General features: G+C 43.4%; 1 protein-coding gene across 1 annotated transcript in view; it reads left to right on the plus strand.

Moving 5' to 3' along the window:
* The window catches only part of RNF43 (ring finger protein 43), a 109,494-nt gene extending 89,032 nt beyond the window's left edge, over positions 1-20,462 (plus strand). Inside the window, exons 7-10 of the mRNA XM_068270045.1 lie at positions 537-639; positions 8,873-9,937; positions 16,531-16,767; positions 19,667-20,462. Coding sequence (XP_068126146.1) covers positions 537-639; positions 8,873-9,937; positions 16,531-16,577 — 1,215 coding nt within the window. The 3' untranslated portion in view covers positions 16,578-16,767; positions 19,667-20,462. The remainder of the gene's footprint in view (positions 1-536; positions 640-8,872; positions 9,938-16,530; positions 16,768-19,666) is intronic.
* Positions 20,463-20,980: the final 518 nt, after the last annotated feature.

The following is a 20,980-nucleotide window of genomic DNA, read 5'->3' on the forward strand; positions in this document are numbered from 1 at the left end:
GCTTACTACTTTTCTTTTGGGCAGGCTTCCTTTAGCCTGCAGGTGTCGAGCTCCAGGCCTGGAGGGCCAGATCCATGGCAGTGTTTAGGATGGACTGAGAAAGAGAGGAATGCGTTTTACCTGATGAACCATACCTTTCCTGATTCAGACCCATCAATTCATTTGAGCTGTTTCAAAAATGCGAGGACCTCGGCCCTCGAAGGACCAGTTTGACACCCCTACTCTAGCCACTCGGGTATCAATCCACATCCCAAAAACTTGCTGTATAAGATTCCTATTCCTCCCCCCCCCCCCCTCCCCCCCCCCCCCCCCCCCAAAAAAAAAAATTGTCTCTAGACTGCAGTCGGGACATTAGGTTGTGAGCCCCTATGAAGGACAAGTATTACATGAATTGTTCAACAAACTCTGTAAATCTCAGATCTGTTAATGCATAACTAATAATCTTACTACACCAGTTTGCAGCAAACATGTACCACGTGAAAGTGTTTTGCAACAGTTATTGGCTGGTCTGTTAGTAAACAGTTCATCTTTTTCAGGACTTGCGGATTTTGCCCTGTTGCCATGAGTACCATCTGGAGTGTGTGGATCCCTGGCTGAGGCTGAATCACACCTGCCCCCTGTGTATGTTTGATATCCTTGGTAAGTGCACTTGTATTTCAGTATAACCACAATGCCGAAAGTAGTACCTTGCTAGCCAGTTTTTACCATTAGTTTAGTTTTGAAGGACAAGAAAAGTTAACTTTTTTTATGTTAGAGTACCTTTAGGCTACGGTCACACTTTCTAAAAATTGCAGGCATTTTCCATAACGCAAAAATGCACACCCTGCTTCCCAATGCACAATTGCAGTTCACTGGACACAATGTGCGGTTTTCCACAGAGGAGTAAAAAAGGGCAACACCGCTGCTTTCTATCTCACATGTGCGATTCCCTATTGCTCAACAGCTGGCTGCTAGCCAAGAATGCAGATTCGTATGTAGGAAAATGCTGCCGTTTTTCTGCAGCCTTCAAGTGTGACCTTTGCCCCAGAGATAGTATGGGTAACAATCCATCCATGGAATAATACAATGGCCTCAATTCACTAAGATCATGCTGGAGATAATAAGGCAAGAGAAAACTTACCTCCACACAGTGATGGAGTTATCTTACCTCTTCATTCCTTAACCACTTGAGGACCACAGTCTTTCTACCCCTTAAGGATCGGCCACTTTTTTTCCATTCAGACCACTGCAGCTTTCACGGTTTATTGCTCGCTCATACAACCTACCACCTAAATGAATTTTGGCTCCTTTTCTTGTCACTAATAAAGCTTTCTTTTGGTGCTATTTGATTGCTCCTGCGATTTTTACTTTTTATTATATTCATCAAAAAAGACATGAATTTTGGCAAAAAAATGATTTTTTTAACTTTCTGTGCTGACAATTTTCAAATAAAGTAAAATTTCTGTATACATGCAGCGCGAAAAATGTGGACAAACATGTTTTTGATAAAAAAAAAAAACATTCAGTGTATATTTATTGGTTTGGGTAAAAGTTATAGCGTTTACAAACTATGGTGCAAAAAGTGAATTTTGCCATTTTCAAGCATCTATGACTTTTCTGACCCCCTGTCATGTTTCATGAGGGGCTAGAATTCCAGGATAGTATAAATACCCCCCAAATGACCCCATTTTGGAAAGAAGACATCCCAAAGTATTCACTGAGAGGCATAGTGAGTTCATAGAAGATATTATTTTTTGTCACAAGTAAGCGGAAAATGACACTTTGTGACAAAAAAAAAGAAAAAAAAAAGAATCCATTTCTTCTAACTTGCGACAAAAAAAAATGAAATCTGCCACGGACTCACCATGCCCCTCTCTGAATACCTTGAAGTGTCTACTTTCCAAAATGGGGTCATTTGTGGGGTGTGTTTACTGTCCTCGCATTTTGGGGGGTGCTAATTTGTAAGCACCCCTGTAAAGCCTAAAGGTGCTCATTGGACTTTGGGCCCCTTAGCGCAGTTAGGCTGCAAAAAAGTGCCACACATGTGGTATTGCCGTACTCAAGAGAAGTAGTAGAATGTGTTTTGGGGTGTATTTTTACACATACCCATGCTGGGTGGGAGAAATATCTCTGTAAATGACAATTTTTTCTTTTTTTTTTACACACAATTGTCCATTTACAGAGTTATTTCTCCCACCCAGCATGGGTATGTGTAAAAATACACCCCAAAACACATTGTACTACTTCTCCCGAGTACGGCGATACCACATGTGTGGCACTTTTTTGCACCCTAACTGCGCTAAAGGGCCCAAAGTCCAATGAGTACCTTTAGGATTTCACAAGTCATTTTGCGGAATTTGATTTCCAGACTACTCCTCACGGTTTAGGGCCCCTAAAATGCCAGGGCAGTATAGGAACCCCACAAATGACCCCATTTTAGAAAGAAGACACCCCAAGGTATTCCGTTAGGAGTATGGTGAGTTCATAGAAGATTTTATTTTTTGTCAAAAGTTAGCGGAAATTGATTTTAATTGTGTTTTTTCACAAAGTGTCATTTTCCGCTAACTTGTGACAAAAAATTAAATCTTCTATGAACTCACCATACTCCTAACGGAATACCTTGAGGTATCTTCTTTCTAAAATGGGGTCATTTGTGGGGTTCCTATACTGCCCTGGCATTTTAGGGGCCCTAAACCGTGAGGAGTAGTCTGGAAATCAAATTCCGCAAAATGACCTGTGAAATCCTAAAGGTACTCATTGGACTTTGGGCCCTTTAGCGCAGTTAGGGTGCAAAAAAGTGCCACACATGTGGTATCGCCGTACTCGGGAGAAGTAGTACAATGTGTTTTGGGGTGTATTTTTACACATACCCATGCTGGGTGGGAGAAATAACTCTGTAAATGGACAATTGTGTGTAAAAAAAATGAAAAAATTGTCATTTACAGAGATATTTCTCCCACCCAGCATGGGTATGTGTAAAAATACACCCCAAAACACATTGTACTACTTCTCCCGAGTATGGCAATACCACATGTGTGGCACTTTTTTGCACCCTAACTGCGCTAAAGGGCCCAAAGTCCAATGAGTACCTTTAGGATTTCACAGGTCATTTTGCGAAATTTGATTTCCAGACTACTCCTCACGGTTTAGGGCCCCTAAAATGCCAGTTCAGTATAGGAACCCCACAAATGACCCCATTTTAGAAAGAAGACACCCCAAGGTATTCCGTTAGGAGTATGGTGAGTTCATAGAAGATTTTATTTTTTGTCAAAAGTTAGTGGAAAATGACACTTTGTGAAAAAAACAATAAAAATCAATTTTCCGCTAACTTTTGACAAAAAATAAAATCTTCTATGAACTCACCATACTCCTAACGGAATACCTTTGGGTGTCTTCTTTCTAGAATGGGGTCATTTGTGGGGTTACTATACTGCCCTGGCATTTTAGGGGCCCTAAACCGTGAGGAGTAGTCTTGAAACCAAATGTCGCAAAATGACCTGTGAAATCCTAAAGGTACTCATTGGACTTTGGGCCCCTTAGCGTACTTAGGGTGTAAAAAAGTGCCACACATGTGGTACCGCCGTACTCAGGAGAAGTAGTATAATGTGTTTTGGGGTGTATTTTTACACATACCCATGCTAAGTGGGAGAAATATCTCTGTAAATGACAATTGTTTGATTTGTTTTACACACAATTGACCATTTACATAGAAATTTCTCCCACCCAGCATGGGTATGTGTAAAAATACACCCCAAAACACATTATACTACTTTTCCTGAGTACGGCGGTACCACATGTGTGACACTTTTTTGCAGCCTAGGTGCGCTAAGGGGCCCAACGTCCTATTCACGGGTCATTTTGAGGCATTTGTTTTCTAGACTACTCCTCGCGGTTTAGGGCCCCTAAAATGCCAGGGCAGTATAGGAACCCCACAAGTGACCCCATTTTAGAAAGAAGACACCCCAAGGTATTCCGTTAGGTGTATGGCGAGTTCATAGAAGATTTTATTTTTTGTCACAAGTTAGTGAAAAATGACACTTTGTGAAAAAAACCCAATAAAAATCAATTTCCGCTAACTTTTGACAAAAAATAAAATCTTCTATGAACTCGTCATACACCTAACAGAATACCTTGGGGTGTCTTTTTTTCTAAAATGGGGTCACTTGTGGGGTTCCTATACCGCCCTGGCATTTTACGGGCCCAAAACCGTGAGTAGTCTGGAAACCAAATGTCTCAAAATGACTGTTCAGGGGTATAAGCATCTGCAAATTTTGATGACAGGTGGTCTATGAGGGGGCGAATTTTGTGGAACCGGTCATAAGCAGGGTGGCCTTTTAGATGACAGGTTGTATTGGGCCTGATCTGATGGATAGGAGTGCTAGGGGGGTGACAGGAGGTGATTGATGGGTGTCTCAGGGGGTGGTTAGAGGGGAAAATAGATGCAATCAATGCACTGGGGAGGTGATCGGAAGGGGGTCTGAGGGGGATCTGAGGGTTTGGCCGAGTGATCAGGAGCCCACACGGGGCAAATTAGGGCCTGATCTGATGGGTAGGTGTGCTAGGGGGTGACAGGAGGTGATTGATGGGTGTCTCAAGGTGTGATTAGAGGGGGGAATAGATGCAAGCAATGCACTGGCGAGGTGATCAGGGCTGGGGTCTGAGGGCATTCTGAGGGTGTGGGCGGGTGATTGAGTGCCCTAGGGGCAGATAGGGGTCTAATCTGATAGGTAGCAGTGACAGGGGGTGATTAATGGGTAATTAGTGGGTGTTTAGGGTAGAGAACAGATGTGAACACTGCACTTGGGAGGTGATCGGACGTCGGATCTGCGGGCGATCTATTGGTGTGGGTGGGTGATCAGATTGCCCGCAAGGGGCAGGTTAGGGGCTGATTGATGGGTGGCAGTGACAGCGGGTGATTGATGGGTGGCAGTGACAGGGGGTGATTGATGGGTGATTGATAGGTGATTGACAGGTGATCAGTGGGTTATTACAGGGAAGGACAGATGTAAATAATGCCCTGGCGAATTGATAAGGGGGGGTCTGAGGGCAATCTGAGCGTGTAGGTGGGTGATTGGGTGCCCGCAAGGGGCAGATTAGGGTCTGATCTGATGGGTAACAGTGACAGGTGGTGACAGGGGGTGATTGATGGGTAATTAGTGGGTGTTTAGAGGAGAGAATAGATGGAAACACTGCGCTTGGGTGGTGATCTGATGTCGGATCTGCGGGCGATCTATTGGTGTGGGTGGGTGATCAGTTTGCCCGCAAGGGGCAGGTTAGGGGCTGATTGATGGGTGGCAGTGACAGGGGTGATTGATGGGTGGCAGTGACAGGGGGTGATTGACAGGTGATTGACAGGTGATCAGTGGGTTATTACAGGGAAGGACAGATGTAAATAATGCCCTGGCGAATTGATAAGGGGGGGTCTGAGGGCAATCTGAGCGTGTAGGCGGGTGATTGGGTGCCCGCAAGGGGCAGATTAGGGTCTGATCTGATGGGTAACAGTGACAGGTGGTGATAGGGGGTGATTGATGGGTAATTAGTGGGTGTTTAGAGGAGAGAATAGATGGAAACACTGCGCTTGGGTGGTGATCTGATGTCGGATCTGCGGGCGAGCTATTGGTGTGGGTGGGTGATCAGTTTGCCCGCAAGGGCGGGTTAGGGGCTGATTGTTGGGTGGCAGTGACAGGGGGTGATTGATGGGTGATAGGTGATTGGCAGGTGATTGACAGGTGATCAGTGGGTTATTACAGGGAAGGACAGATGTAATTAATGCACTGGTGAATTGATAAGGGGGGGGGGGGGTCTGAGGGCAATCTGAGCGTGTGGGCGGGTGATTGGGTGCCCGCAAGGGGCAGCTTAGGGTCTGATCTGATAGGTAACAGTGACAGGTGGTGATAGGGGGTGATTGATGGGTGATTGATGGGTAATTAGTGGGTGTTTAGAGAAGATAACAGATGTAAACAATACATTTGGGAGGTAATCTGACGGCGGGTTTGCGGGCGATCTAATGGTGTGGGTGGGTGATCAGATTGCCCGCAAGGGGCAGGTTAGGGGCTGATTGATGGGTGGCAGTGACAGGGGGTGACAGGGGGTGATTGATGGGTGATAGGTGATTGGCAGGTGATTGACAGGTGATCAGTGGGTTATTACAGGGAAGAACAGATGTAATTAATGCACTGGCGAATTTATAAGGGGGGGTCAGAGGGCAATCTGAGCGTGTTGGCGGGTGATTGGGTGCCCGCAAGGGGCAGATTAGGGTCTGATCTGATAGGTAAAAGTGACAGGTGGTGATAGGGGGTGATTGATGGGTGATTGATGGGTAATTAGTGGGTGTTTAGAGGAGAGAATAGATGTAAACAATGGATTTGGGAGGTGATCTGATGTCGGATCTGCGGGCGATCTATTGGTGTGGGTGGGTGATCTATTGGTGTGGGTGGGTGATCAGATTGCCCGCAAGGGGCAGGTTAGGGGCTGATTGTTGGGTGGCAGTGACAGTGGGTGATTGATGGGTGATTGACGGGTGATTGACAGGTTATCAGGGAAGATAGATGCATACAGTACACAGGGGGGGGGGGTCTGGGGAGAATCTGAGGGGTGGGGGGGTGATCAGCAGGGGGCAGGGGGGGGGGGGGATAAAAAAAAAATAGCGTTGACAGATAGTGACAGGGAGTGATTGATGGGTTATTAGGGGGGTGATTGGGTGCAAACAGGGGTCTGGGGGTGGGCAGGGGGGGGTCTGAGGGGTGCTGTGGGCGATCAGTGGGCGGGGGGGGGGCAGATCAGTGTTTTTGGGTGCAGACTAGGGTGGCTGCAGCCTGCCCTGGTGGTCCCTCGGTCACTGGGATCACCAGGGCAGGAGGCAGCCTGTATAATACACTTTGTATACATTACAAAGTGTATTATACACTTTGTAGCGGCGATCGCGGGGTTAACATCCCGCCGGCGCTTCCGTATGGCCGGCGGGATGTTACGGCGGGTGGGCGGAGCCAGTTGCCGGGGGAAGCGCGCGTCATCAATGACGCGATCGCTCCCCCGGCATGCCTAAAGGACGCGCCGCCTGAAGGCGTATTGCGGTCCTTTAGGCGTCCACTTTGCCGCCGCCCATGGGCTGTGGGCGGTCGGCAAGTGGTTAAGTTACCTCCCCTGTAGTTATTTTCACACGCAGTTAATTAACAGCCTGTCTTTAACTCTGGAGTTATTTTAAGGATTGGAGAGTTAACTTAAAGACCAGGAGAGTTAACTTTAGGTTTGCCTGAGGTAAAATGTTTCCTGAATACTACATGCCTTATCACCATGGTAACAACTCTAGAAGAGTCATTAAAGACAGGAGATAAACTTAGTGAATTGAGGCCAATGGCCTCAATTCACTAAGATCATGCTGGAGATAATAAGGCAAGAGAAAACTTACCTCCACTAGTAAGAGAGTTATCTTATCTCTTCATTTCTTACGTTACCTCTTCTGTAGTTAATTTACTTCCTCTGTAGTTACCTCCTCTGTAGTTAAGTTACCTCCTCTGTAGTTATTTTCACATGCAGTTAATTAACAGCCTGTCTTTAACTCTGGAGTTATTTTAAGGATTAAAGAGTTAACTTAAAGACAGAAGAGTTAACTTTAGGTTTGCCTGATGTAAAATGTTTCCTGAATACTACATGCCTTATCACCATGGTAACAACTCTAGAAGAGTTATTAAAGACAGGAGATAAGCTTAGTGAATTGAGGCCAATGTCTTTCATTGCTCTTATTCAACAGCTGGTAGACGAGTGGTTTTATCCCTGATGCAACACAGCTGAACCTTGATTACATTGTGCTTTTCAGGATACAACATATAATAGTCAGCTGAGTTCGGTAAACCGCAAATGCACTTCAGCAGCAGCATGCAGCACAACGGTGGTATGAATGCAGTGTGTTTGTATGTTGAGATGTTTGCACCACTGTTCTGTACACAGGCCCTACAGTTATGAAACTTTTTGTCACTGCCAATGGTTATCCGGCTGCCAGAAATTCTAACTTCACACAGCTTTGTGGCAGCTGTTGCATTAACCTTGTATCAAGTCCCGTAGATGTTTTAGTCTAGTAAATCCATGTGAAGGTTGATGCTTGGTACACGATATAGTTTTTGTTTTTTCTTTATGTAGGCAATTCATAAAACATTTTTCTTTTCTTCTTCTTTTTTTTTTTTTTGCATAAAGATTCCTAAAATGGAGTTTTGAGAAAATTAACACAGTTCCGCACTCTTTATTTCAATCTCCGTGGCCTGTAGTAACCTGCTCACACCCAGTATGTCTAAAACATGCCTCCGTTATATTGACATGCACAAGGAGAGTGATTGGTCCACAAGCTGAAGCCACGCATTTCTTCTAGCGGACAGCCTGTCAATTGTGGCTTCACATTGATGTGTATTGCTTCTTTACAAAAAACAAAACACTTGTTTTTACAAAATAAACAAAACTTTGTGTAGTTAGTGTACAGGCACAATGCTATCCGCCATCGCTCGGCCGAGTTGATCCGGCTGGCGGATCGCTGTCTGGGCTGGGGTTGGGGACTGCTCTACACACGCCAGATAATCGGCATAGGCAGTCGTTATCGGCCATCTCAGCCGATTTTAATCTAGCTTGTGTAACAGGCCTTAAACAAAAGGCTGCAATTATTGGGGAAATAAGGAAGTGGGGATTCTCCATTTTGTAATGGTGAGGGCCAAACAGAAGCTTTCCTGAGATGACTCTAGAAAAAGGTATTTGGACTTACCTCTGGGTTGAATAAAGCAGAGGCTAAACAAAGGAAAAATATTTTAGCGCGTACACTTTGACACCTACACAATAGCGTTTGTATAGAAGGATGCACTGAATACGAAGGTTTATATTGCTTATATTTGGCTGCTCTTTCTTTCTGCAGAACTGAACACATCATCGCGTCCAGCTCCTGTCAGACGTCCTCCACAGCCACAGCTATGGAGACAGTACCCAGGCTCTGCTTTCCAGTATCCTCTGCAACCTCACACCACACACTTGGTATATCCTCCAATGAACAATAGGATGTTTCTGTCCCGGTCGCCTTATTTTATCGGCCCTGGACAACCATGGGAAACAACAGTGCCTCGCTCTCACCGTCGGCCAGCAGAGGGCACAAGGGACGTGGTAATCCCCCCACCCTCTCAGGTGTCCAGCGGATATTTACCTGATGACCCAGGTAGTGACAGCAGCTCCGGTCCATTTAATGGATCATCCAGCGAGAACTGTACAGATGTCAGTCTGCGTTGCTTACAAGGTTCTTCCTCCTCTTCTTGCCACAGCTCCCAGAGCAACCCAGGGGACTCTCCCCCTCCAGCACTTGCCCCCATTCTTCTACCTCAGAATGATCTTCCAGGATTCAACAACGTTGTGCCAACACAGAATTCCTATGCCAGTCATGTTCATTACCACCAGCATCGGCATCACCACTACAGAAGGCACCAACCCAGTGTTTCACACCCTCACAGAACCAAAAGGAGGCCTCGGCTATCCAGAGGGGAAACGAGGACAGATTTGGGATGTCACAGGGAGCACAGGACATCAAGTAGTGTTGAATCTAGATCTCTTTTAACACGCAAAGAGCCCAGGACCCCATCATCTAGGTCATGCCTAGATCCAAGGACTCATAAGGAGGCTTTGAGGCACAGCCAGTCCACACCACTATCTCCATCACCAGCACATGAGCCAAATGATCCTGAAGCCTCAACTTCTTTCAGGAGCCACAGGACTGAACCTCTAAGCAGAAGTCACCGAAAGAAAAGATCTTCTGCACCAGTGCAGCCACCTCCCTACACCACGCGCCATTTCTGTAGCAGTCATGGTGGGCAGTACTGTGAAAGGACTCAGGCCACGTGGGTAGAAGGTGCCAGGCATCCCCATACCAGAGTGAACACTCAAAGAGAAAACACAGCAATGATGCACTTGTATCACCCACCACACCATGACCAGGGTAAGTGATGGTTCTGGAAACTTAATGTTGAAGGAGGATTGTGGTGTTAAATTTATATATGGAGTCTGCCATATAGTAGTGTCTAAGTCACAACCCTGGCTAATCCAGTCAGATTTCAAGCAAGCACCTCATCTGCATGCTTGTACAAATTCCATGGCTACAACTATTAGAGACAAAGGGGAAGAGGGACAGTCAGCCAACTTGCATTGTTTAAAAGAAAATAAAAATGGCAGCCTCCATATCCCTCTCACCGTGGGTTACTTTTAAAGGCAGCAGCCCCACCCTCCTCAAGGCAGCAGATGCATACAACACTGATACTCTACACACTCCCGCAACCCAGCCCAACACTGTGACTTATGCTGCATACACACTTGAGATAAAAGTCTTTGGAAAAGGCAAGATCACAGACCAATTTTACCCCCTTCCATGTAGTATGAGAGCCATACCTTCACAGTCTATTCTGTGGAGCTGCACTCCCCATCAGATAAAATCTTTGCAAGATGCTGCACACAAAGATGCCCGTACACATTCAAAAGATCAGTATCCGCAAAAAGATCTCTTCCTGCAATAGATCCATTCCTGCAAAATGCATTCATAGTCTATGAGATCTGCAGATCATCATACACACCTTGTTTAACAGGCAATCATCTGCAGATCAGATCCACCAGGATGGATTTTCAGATCTGCAGATGATTGCCAGATATGCAGATGAAGCCTGTTAAACAAGGTGTGTATGAGGATCTGGAGATCTCATAGACTATGAATGCATTTTGCAGGAATGGATCTATTGCAGGAAGAGATCTTTTGCAGATAATCTTTTGAATGTGTATGGGCATCTTTGTGTGCAGCATCTTGCAAAGATTTTATCTGATGGGGAGTGCAGCTCCATAGAATAGACTGTGTAGAGTATGGCTCTCATACTACATGGAATGGGGTAAAATTGGTCTGTGATCTTGCCTTTTTCAAAGACTTTTATCTCAAGTGTGTATGCAGCATAAGACCATGTTTTGTGTGAGCCTCCAGCAGGCTAAACTGTACAGTTGGAGAGCACATTCCTGCTTGCTTGACAGACTTAGGCTTCAATTCATCAAGCATTACCGCATGCTGTAATGCTGAAAACCGCTGACTTTGCTGAGCACTTAAGAAAATGTTAATTCATCAAAGCTGTTACCACATGAAAAACTGACATTACAGAGCAATGAGATAAATTACCACCTTGTGAGGTGATTATCTCCACACATATCAGTAAGCAAATATGAATCAGTAACCCAGGAGTATACAGATTAGGCATACTCTGCAGGGTGTTTGCAGTTTTACTACAATACTTATGACTATGGGGTTGAAAATGCAAAGTTGCTAGTTGTAAAATCAACAAGCATGGCATTTGTAATGTCTCTGGGAAGTTGATCTAAGTTGTGGCAATTAGGTAAAATGTTAAAGACTGATGGACAGATTCGGAGCAGCAGAGGCAGTATAAAAAACAGTAAATATAAGAAATGTTTACATCTAAATGGATGTCGGGATGCCTTCTATTGTTAATTGCTCGTAGCAGGTTGCAACAACACAGAGACACTCCAAGCTGCTCTGCACTGCTCTGCTGTTATCAACAGCCTTTGATGAATTGAAGCCTAAGTTCGTCATGTAAGGAAGCCATAAGATGGAACGCAATTGCTTGCAACCATTATGATGATAATAATTCTCTAGTATAACAGGGAACTTTCTGTTCGGTGCTTAAAAGCTGTAAATAAGGACCTGAAAAGGAGAATTCAATATTAAAAAAAATGTAGTGCTTTGTTTAAAGTACATGTCCAGGGTTGCCAGTTAGAAAATAAATATCATAGAAACCATTTTGTTTCACATTGTAAAATTAAATGCATCTCCACTGCCTTAAAGGACAACTGAAGTGAGAGGCATATGGAGGCTGCTATATTTATTTCCTTTTAAACAATACCCAGTTGCCTGGTATCTTGCTGATCTATTTGGCTGCAGTAGTGTCTGAATCACCAGAAACAAGCATGTAGTTAATCTTGTCAGATCTGCCATTAATGTCAGAAACGCCTGATCTGCTGCGTGCTTGTTCAGGGTCTATGGCTAAAAGTATTAGAGGCAGAGGATCAGCAGAACAGCCAGGCAACTCGTATTGCTTAAAAGGAAATAAGTATGGCAGCCGCCATATACCTCTCACTTTAGCTGTCTAGTAAAACTGTGAAAGTGATCCTCCCTTAAAGCAGTGCACTTGCATAAGAGTGCTTTGCACATCGCAAGAACGCAAAGGGTGATTTTAGAGTTGCTGTGAGGGCCCTTTTTCACTACCGTGTGTTTTGCGATCTGATTCTGATCGTTAACTGATTGCAAAACGCAGGGTACAGTAAAACTAATGGTAATAGCAGTGCCCATTTCCATTAGTGTAAATCTATTGCATTGCGGTTTTGTTCCAAGCGCATTTGTTGATCTGCCATGTTTTGGATGCGATTTGAGCTCTTAATACGGAGTATAGTAGCTCAACCGCATTAATGCAAATTAGTTTAAAATTCTTTCGCGATCACATTTCATTGTGGAAAAAAGCCCTAAGGCACAACTGCCCAGCTTTAACCTTTTCCAGACCGCGCTAGTTGAAATCAGTCTTTTGTGACTGCTTATTTCTGACAGGACGTAGAATTCGGCATTCCCGCCGATCGTGCCACTCTGCATCCGCTACAGCTCACTCGCCCGATCTCATTGCCTCACATTGATCACAGGGTCAGGAGCCAATTAAATCGGCTCCTGCCTGGCTCACATAGCTCTGCTGTCGTAGAGACGGCAGAGTGGTTGAGCTGAGGCAACGGGACATCGAGAGTGGTGATTTAGTGCTGTGTGACGTTGGCGAGCCCGGTATTTGGTACCAGTGGTCTCTGGTCCTTAAGGGGCCAGAGACCACTGGTACTGAACTGGTTAAACCACCAGTTTCCAGTCTGATGTAAACAAGCAGTTCCATCACTAATTCTGCTCTTCACTTTACAATACGTACATCATCCTAGCAGTAAGGTTATTGTATTTATACTGCATCCACATTTGAAAGGAGCCCAGAGTCTCTTGGGGTGGCCCCGACTGAATTGCATGGAAAAAGTAAAATTTCTCTGATCTCTGCACAGTAAATCCCTTTCTTTAGTGGGTACGCTTTCCATGAATGTATTTTTTTTTTCCATGCGGTGCAGCAAGTAGGGTGTAAAACTATAATTATACTGCACCTGTCGTCTACATGTAAGGAAAGCAGCAATTTTGTTGGCAAAACCAATATTTATGTGACTGAAGCCTATCTATTAAGTAGGAGCAATGTGATATGACCACTTCCCTGTAAATGGATAGTTTTACATTCTGAGCATGGTTTCCTTCCCTCTGTGCAGAACGGTACATTAAGAATGTCGGCATACATGCTGCAAAGGTGCGCGCCATGCCAATCTGAACACGCAGGGCCCTGTTTATACACGGCATGCAAATGTCCACATTATAGATCATGCTGCATTACAAAAAGAAAACTTCTCAGATATCCCTAGGGAGGCCATTAAAGATACAATTGCTGAACGATAGTTTACGAAGGATTATTTGTATGAACGATTGGAAGTGATCAACAAAAAGGAAAACTAGAGCCTGCAATAGTGTAGTATGTTCGGTATAACAAATACACGTATTTGGTAGGTAGATAATACTCACAACAAGGGTTTACCACTACATAGGCAGGTGGAGAGATTAGACCTGACCACACTGATTTAAAGAGTAACTCCAGTGAAAATAATGTAATAAAAAAAGTGCTTCATTTTTACAATAATTATGTATAAATGATTTAGTCAGGGTTTGCCCATTGTAAAATCTTTCCTCTCCCCGATTTACATTCTGACATTTATAACATGGTGACATTTTTACTGTGGGCAGGTTATGTAGCTGCTGCTAGCTGTTTTGGCTGTTAGAGACAGCTGTAAACAGCAAATTCCTGTCTGTGAACCTTGTTACATTGTAACAAACTGCCAAAAGTACCGAGGTCCCAGAGCTTCTTGTGGGAGGGGTTTCAGCACAAAATCAGTCATACAGCGCCCCCTGATGGTCTGTTTGTGAAAAGCAATATATTTCTCATGTAAAAGTGGGTATCCGCTACTGATTGGGATAAAGTTAAATTCTTGGTTGGAGTTTCTCTTTAAGAAGTCGCTCTCTGTAGACAGGAAAGAAGTGGGGATATCGGCCCTCCACCAAGGCTGGACTAGACTAAACACTGGTAATAAGTACAGAGGAGCCAATACAAGAGTAAAATGAGCTAAAAGTCGTTAAAAGAAAGGCGGTAGTGGTGGACTTGCCTCCCCAATCATTAGACACTAACCTGTTGATTTTGATCAACATTTCTCTTTATTTGAATACTCCACAGTGCAGTGCTAGCACTGTTTGTTTGTTTGTTTGTTTGTTTTTACAGCTTTTAGGTTATTTTACACTTGTATTGGCGCCTCTGTACTCATTACCAGTGTTTTGGTCGGAAATTATCGTTTGGGACCACTAATGGACAAATATCTCCTAACCAATCCCATCAGATTGATGGGATCCAACCAAAAATCAGACCAATTTCATTAATCTGATTGGATTGGTTAGGAGACTTGTCCATTAGTGGTCCCAAATGATCATTTCCGTTTGTTCATATGAGTAACAGTTTATTAATGAAACGTTTAGCAAATTGTATCATTTGGAGCTACCTTTAGCCTGCAGCTAACCTTGCCTATATGTAAAGCACTGCACTAGCCATTTGCCAATCCCAGCACACTTGTCCCCCAGTGTGAAACAGCCCCACCTCCATGCTGTTGTCCCGCGAGCCCTGACCTTACATTAGCAGAAATCTCAGCAGCCTGCGATAAGGAAGGAGCTGTTCCATTTTGAAAACCTTACTACTTTTGTCTGTTGAGCCAATTCTCTGCCTTTTCTGTTTAAAGGACACCTGAAGTGGAGGCTGCCAAATGTATTTCCTTTTTAAATAATGCTAGTTGCCTAGCTATATTGCTGATCCTCTACTTCCTAATATTTTTGGCCATAGACCCTGAACAAGCATATGCAGATCAGGTGTTTCTGACAATGTCAGAAAAGATTAGCCACATGCTCGTTTCTGGTGTTACTCAGACACTACTGCAGCCAAATAGATCAGCAGGGCTGCCAGGCATCTAGTATTGTATAAAAGGAAATAAATATGGCAGCCTCCATAGTATACAGATTAGGCATAATCCGCAGGGTGAGTGTTTGTTGCAGTTTTACTACAATACTTATGACTACAATAACGAAGCCAGCAGATCAGCATAGCATAAAAGCCAGCCCTCTGAAGCAGCAAATGTCAGATCATTAATTGTCATTAGAGATGATCAATGACATGCAAATAATGTCTCCTTTCATTCAAATGTCATGTAAATGTTCTAAACTTGGACCAATAAAAATTGACAGGAAGTCATTCTGATTGGTCCAATTTAATACTGCCTATAACCTACATGAAATTTTAATGCAAGGAGAAATTTGTGTCTCATTGATCCTCTCTAATTGTCATGTTACGCCTTCCGTGGCTGTCACGCCCAGGCTTTAGTTCCACTACACGTCATGTCAACCAAGCAGAGGAGGTATTCAGTTACATGGTAATAATTCCAGCTTGCATGCAAATATAAAGCGACTTGTATGCAGCCAGGAATTGGACCAGTCAGATGCACTTCCTGCCAATTTGATTGGCCAAATTCCAAACTGTGTACAATTTGCATATTAGGCAAGATTATTAGGATCTCATTGACTGTCTCTGTGACCCAGAACAAGTTTATAGGTCAAGACGTCGCAGGCACCATGCCATGACTATTTTTGGTCAGTGACTTAAAGCGCACCTGGCATGATCAGTTAAGATTACTACTGAAAATGCAGGATATTTTTTCTTAGTTTGTTTGATGTTCTTGTGTCAAGACACTCTCATTGTCTTTGTACAGGCACGTGTAAATAAACTTGGGCAGGATGGGCAGAAAGCACTTTTTGCACAGCTATTGTTTGCTTAAAAAACAGTTTCTCCTGCTTGGCAAATCCCCAAAAAAATAAACGGGACATCGGGAGCCCGATCTGGTGTAGTAAGTTAGTGGGTCTTTGGACTAAAATATAGTCTGAGATCCTCTGGGTTGCTTGCATGAGCAACCACCAGAATAGCGTATGGGCAATGGCCGTCCTCACTTGGCCTTGATGTAGACAGTGGTTGTGGCTCCAGAACACAAGTTTCACAGACCGGAAACTGTCAGGATCTATGGTAGGTCCTGACATCACACTGTGGGTTTGGTTTCACCACAATATCAGCCATACAGACCTCCCTGATTATCTATTTGAGAAATGGTAAAGATTTCTCATGGGAAAGAGGGTATCAGCTTGTGGCTGGAATGTAGTCCAATCCTTCGTTACAGTTCCTCTTTTAAAAAAAAAAAAAAAGTCGCCTAATTTTAAGTTTTTCACTTAACCAATTCAGTTTATTAGTACAACAATGTTTCTGAGCTATAAGAATATTATTGTCCAGTTAAAATGTATGTTTTTGCCTTGTTGATTTTAATTGTGTTTGCACTCCTCTTCTGTAGGTACCGATACGGAAGGGATGGAAGCTGTATGTGAACACACAGTGTAAAGTCAGGCAGTACATCCACGTTTGGCACGATCCAACAGTACAGGCTGCAGTTGTGGGGATCCAATGTCCCCAGCACTTGCCTCCTAATCCAAACTTCCAGATCCTCCCTCAGCCTCCAAGGTCATTTTTCAGCCGTTTCATCTCTGCAGAGTCAGTGCAGCTGCTGAGCGAGTCCACAACATCTGTGCATGTGAGTCTACACTTCCGGCTTCTGAGCTTTGCTGAAAAATGTCCAGATCGTGTAGTTGATTCTCCAAGCGTATTAATTACACGCCACGTTGCTGTGCCAAGGGTTTAGTGGCTCGGAAAATCAGGGGAAGGTCAGATTAACCACACAAATCTGCTTTACAGAAAGGGCAGATAAATTGATGGTGAGATTCTCAGAACGCGCTGCTCTCTGTAGATGGTTTGGGGAGATGTTTTAATGGGGTTGAAATTTAGTGGATTTGGACAGCTTTGGAGTAACAGATGCTGTTCTCCTCCAAGCGGATGTGAATGAAGTAAGCATTTTCTCAGAAAATGTGTGACTGCCCAGCTGTTGAATTACAAACTACACCTGTGAATGAATAGAGCTGAATTTCTAGACACTGTGGCTAGTTTGGCTGTTAAATGTAAGAAGTATACTTTCTGATCATTCTTATATGTGATGACTTACAGTGCACTGCTAATACATGTGAATTTAAATTGTCATTGCGAAGACCCCTCTATTCAGTATCTGAGCATGTTATCTCATACTTCTAGAAACAATGCTACTTGCAGTTCAGAGCAGTTCTCTTAAAGCGGATCTGAACTCAGAACGTCCTCTGCTCTACAAGATACACAACAGCATAATAACCTTTACACAAAAAACATTACTTTGTTACAGCTGATACAAATCCTAAAAAAAAAAAAAAAACCTGCAGTGTCTTGCTCCTGATTTATGGAAGCAGATGTATTGTTATTGTGCTTTCAAATTAGCTTATTTGCCATCTCTGCCATGGCAGTCAGGTGATACGGGGGAGAGATCAAATAAAGATACAACTTGTGATTAGACACAAATGAGGGGGAATTAAACAGGGTAAACTCTCTAAATACATACAGGGTGCATGTCTCTATTTCCTTCTGTCCTGTGCTCAGGTTCACTTTAAAGGAATTCCGAGGTGACATAAGATAGTCATGTGTATGTACAGTGCTAATCATACAAATAACTAGGCTGTAATCCTTGTTTTTTCATTCTATGCCTGAAAGAGTTAACATTCAGGTATGCAAGTGAGTTTCTCTGCAGCTGGGGCAGAGTCAGTTGAGTCAGACTATAGTATAACTCACTGATAAGAATTTACAGCCAATAAAACTCTTCCATCAGAAAGAACAACTTCTGAGAGCAGGGAAGCAATAAGAAAAAAGTTCAATAGTTCATGGATTTTAGCTCTGGCTAGATTTAAACATAAAAGTATGTCTGAAAAAAGTTATATTTAAGAGTAGGGTGATAGATATTGTTTCTCATCAGTTTTTTCACCTCAGTATTCTTTAGGGTCTTTTTACACTGGTGCGCTGCAGTTGTGGTGAAACGCACCACAGCTGAAAAGTCACACTGCTTGTTATAAGCACATGACTTCCAGTGCACTTCCGGGATTGCTGTGGAAGTCGCAGGGTAACACTGCAGCTTGTGCATTCTGCAGTGACCGGAGCACTTTCATTGCATCGTGTTGGACCACAGGCAGTGTGTTATGTCTCACTGACTTTAAAGATCACTGTGGCTAACTGCAGCACCGGAGAATACCCTGACACCACTCGCCGCGCTAAGTGTAAAAGGGGTCTAAAATGTACCCATGATAATCAGTCCATCCTGGAATTAGCCCAGCATCTAGCAGTTGACTGATGGCATCTTCCAGCATTGTATGACAGTTATTGTAGTGGCCATTGTCTTGACAAATTACCCTAAAGGAGACCAATAAATGAAATCCATACATTTACATGAAATTACCATACGATTTGCATCAATTTTGAATTATTTGCATCCTATTTCTAAACCAGAGATCTAGGGCATGCTATACATTATGAAAACATATTCTATACTGATAAATGTACATATAGTGGCTTGCAAAAGTATTCAGCCCCCTTGAAGTTTTCCACATTTTCTCACATTACTGTCACAAACATGAATCAATTTTATTGGAATTCCACGTGAAATCTTGGAAGAAACCCTCTTGGCGTCTGCAAAAGACTTGAGACGGGGCAGATGTTCACCTTCTAGAAGGACAACGACCCTAAACATAAAGCCAGGGCAACAATGGAATGGTTTAAAACAAAACCTATCCATGTGTTAGAATGGCCCAGTCAAAGTCCAGATCTAAATCCAATCGAGAAACTGTGGCAAGATCTGAAAACTGCTGTTCACAAACGCTGTCCATCTAATCTGACTGAGCTGGAGCTGTTTTGCAAAGAAGAATGGGCAAGGATTTCAGTCTCTAGAAGTGCAAAGCTGGTAGAGACATACCCTAAAAGACTGGCAGCTGTATTTGCAACAAAAGGTGGTTCTACAAAGTATTGACTCAGGGGGCTGAATAATTACGCACACCCCACTTTGCAGTTATTGATTTGTAAAAAATGTTTGGAATTATGTTCATTCCACTTCTCACGTGTACACCACTTTGTATTGATCTTTCATGTGGAATTCCAATAAGATTGATTCATGTTTGTGGCAGTAATGCGGAAAACTTCAAGGGGGCCAAATACTTTTGCAAGCCACTGTAGGGCTAGCCATACACTATTCGATTTCTAGTTAAAAAGTTGATTATTTATGTGGTGTACTACTTTGCACCATAACACAGTCAACACTTCATCAGAAATGTCAGACTAAAATAATGATCACAATGCCACTAATGATAACATGGTGCTCAGTGCGTTACGCAGCAATGCAGGTGCAGCGCTGCCAGAGGTGCACACAGGTACAGTAGTGGGGTGGGTGGTAAAAGTTGATTCAAATTGCTAAGTACTCTGCATATGGATCGAACACATTTTACCATGTTGCCTATGTTTTTCATTCTGATCAATTGTCCCTTCTTCAAAAGAGTAAAGACCTTTTCTTTTCTTTTTTTACTTTGTTGCAGAAAATCCCTGTGATGTGTCTGAGAGCTCCTGTTTTTACATCTGTACAGTACCAAATACCCACTGAGTGCCTGAAGAGCTCTTTTCAGCCATGCCACCCACAGGAACCTCCACCTGCAAGCACATATATGCAGCCCCTCCATAGGAGACCATCAGCGTTCAAGAATATGTTGGAGGAAGACCTGACAATATAGCTCTGTGACTGTATTGTTAGATGTGTACATCACATCCTAGCTGGAGATCTTCAGATCATATCGTACTACTTGCCAAGGCTAAAGCATTCCATGGCCAACAAGAATCCAAAAACTTGCAGATCAATGGGCCAAGTACTAGTGGATTCAGCTGGCTCAGTCTAGCTCCCTTGCCAATACAAGATATATACTGTATACTATGCGACTCGCTGGATATTAGGTGTTAAGCCTACTGTAATTTGCACTTATCTTTGTAGATTGTTGACTCTTGCCGAGTTTGGCCTTACTCCCCAAGTGGGAGAAAATATTCTCTCTAACGGCGGCTACTGCTTTTGTAATCTGAAATTTACAAAAGGACTTTTGTCTCACAGGTACCTTTTTTTTTATATACTGCCGATGCAAACCAAGCACAGATCTATGAACTGAGGAAAGGACTTTGTTTTTTGTGCCTCTCAAACTGAAAAGAAAGATTGTAAGCTCTTGTGCCTCTTCATTGCCATGTACAGAATTGTATAATAAGATAAGCTTTGTATATTTGTAAAAGTATTATATTTATAAGAGAATTGTGGTTCTTCAAAGAACTAAATGAAGCTAATTTTCCTATGGATTTGTGTCTCGCTATTTATTTACTGCAGTGCTGTTGCTTTTTCTGTTTGTTTTAACAAAAGAACAGTTTATTTTGCATATATCTTATAAACTCGCGTATAAGTCTAATTTTTCAGCACAAAAAATGTGCTGAAAAGTCACCCCCTGGAACAGGTTTTGTTACTGGTAGAGGAGCATAAGGATGTTGCTCTAGTGATCCTGCTCTTGCCAGCTGGCTCCCTGCTGTTTCCATGCCCCCCATCCCCTGCAACATGGTGTGCAGAGTGAGCTGCTCAAGACTACCTGTGTCCCCTGGCTTGTTGACACCATCTAGTGGCATCTTGAGACACAACTATATTATCCTTCGGGCACATCTGGCTATTCGGGAGAAGGAATGACTTTTACTGGAGGCACATCTGGCAACTGGGGAGGGGGATTATACGGGAGTCAGTCACCTTTTCCTGGTTTCTGGCGGGAAAGTGGGTACCTCTGATTATACGTGGGTAGGCTTATATGGGAGTATATACAGTATTTACATGG

Source organism: Hyperolius riggenbachi, chromosome 2 (assembly GCF_040937935.1).
Source record: "Hyperolius riggenbachi isolate aHypRig1 chromosome 2, aHypRig1.pri, whole genome shotgun sequence".
NCBI classification, from domain to species: Eukaryota; Metazoa; Chordata; class Amphibia; order Anura; family Hyperoliidae; genus Hyperolius; species Hyperolius riggenbachi.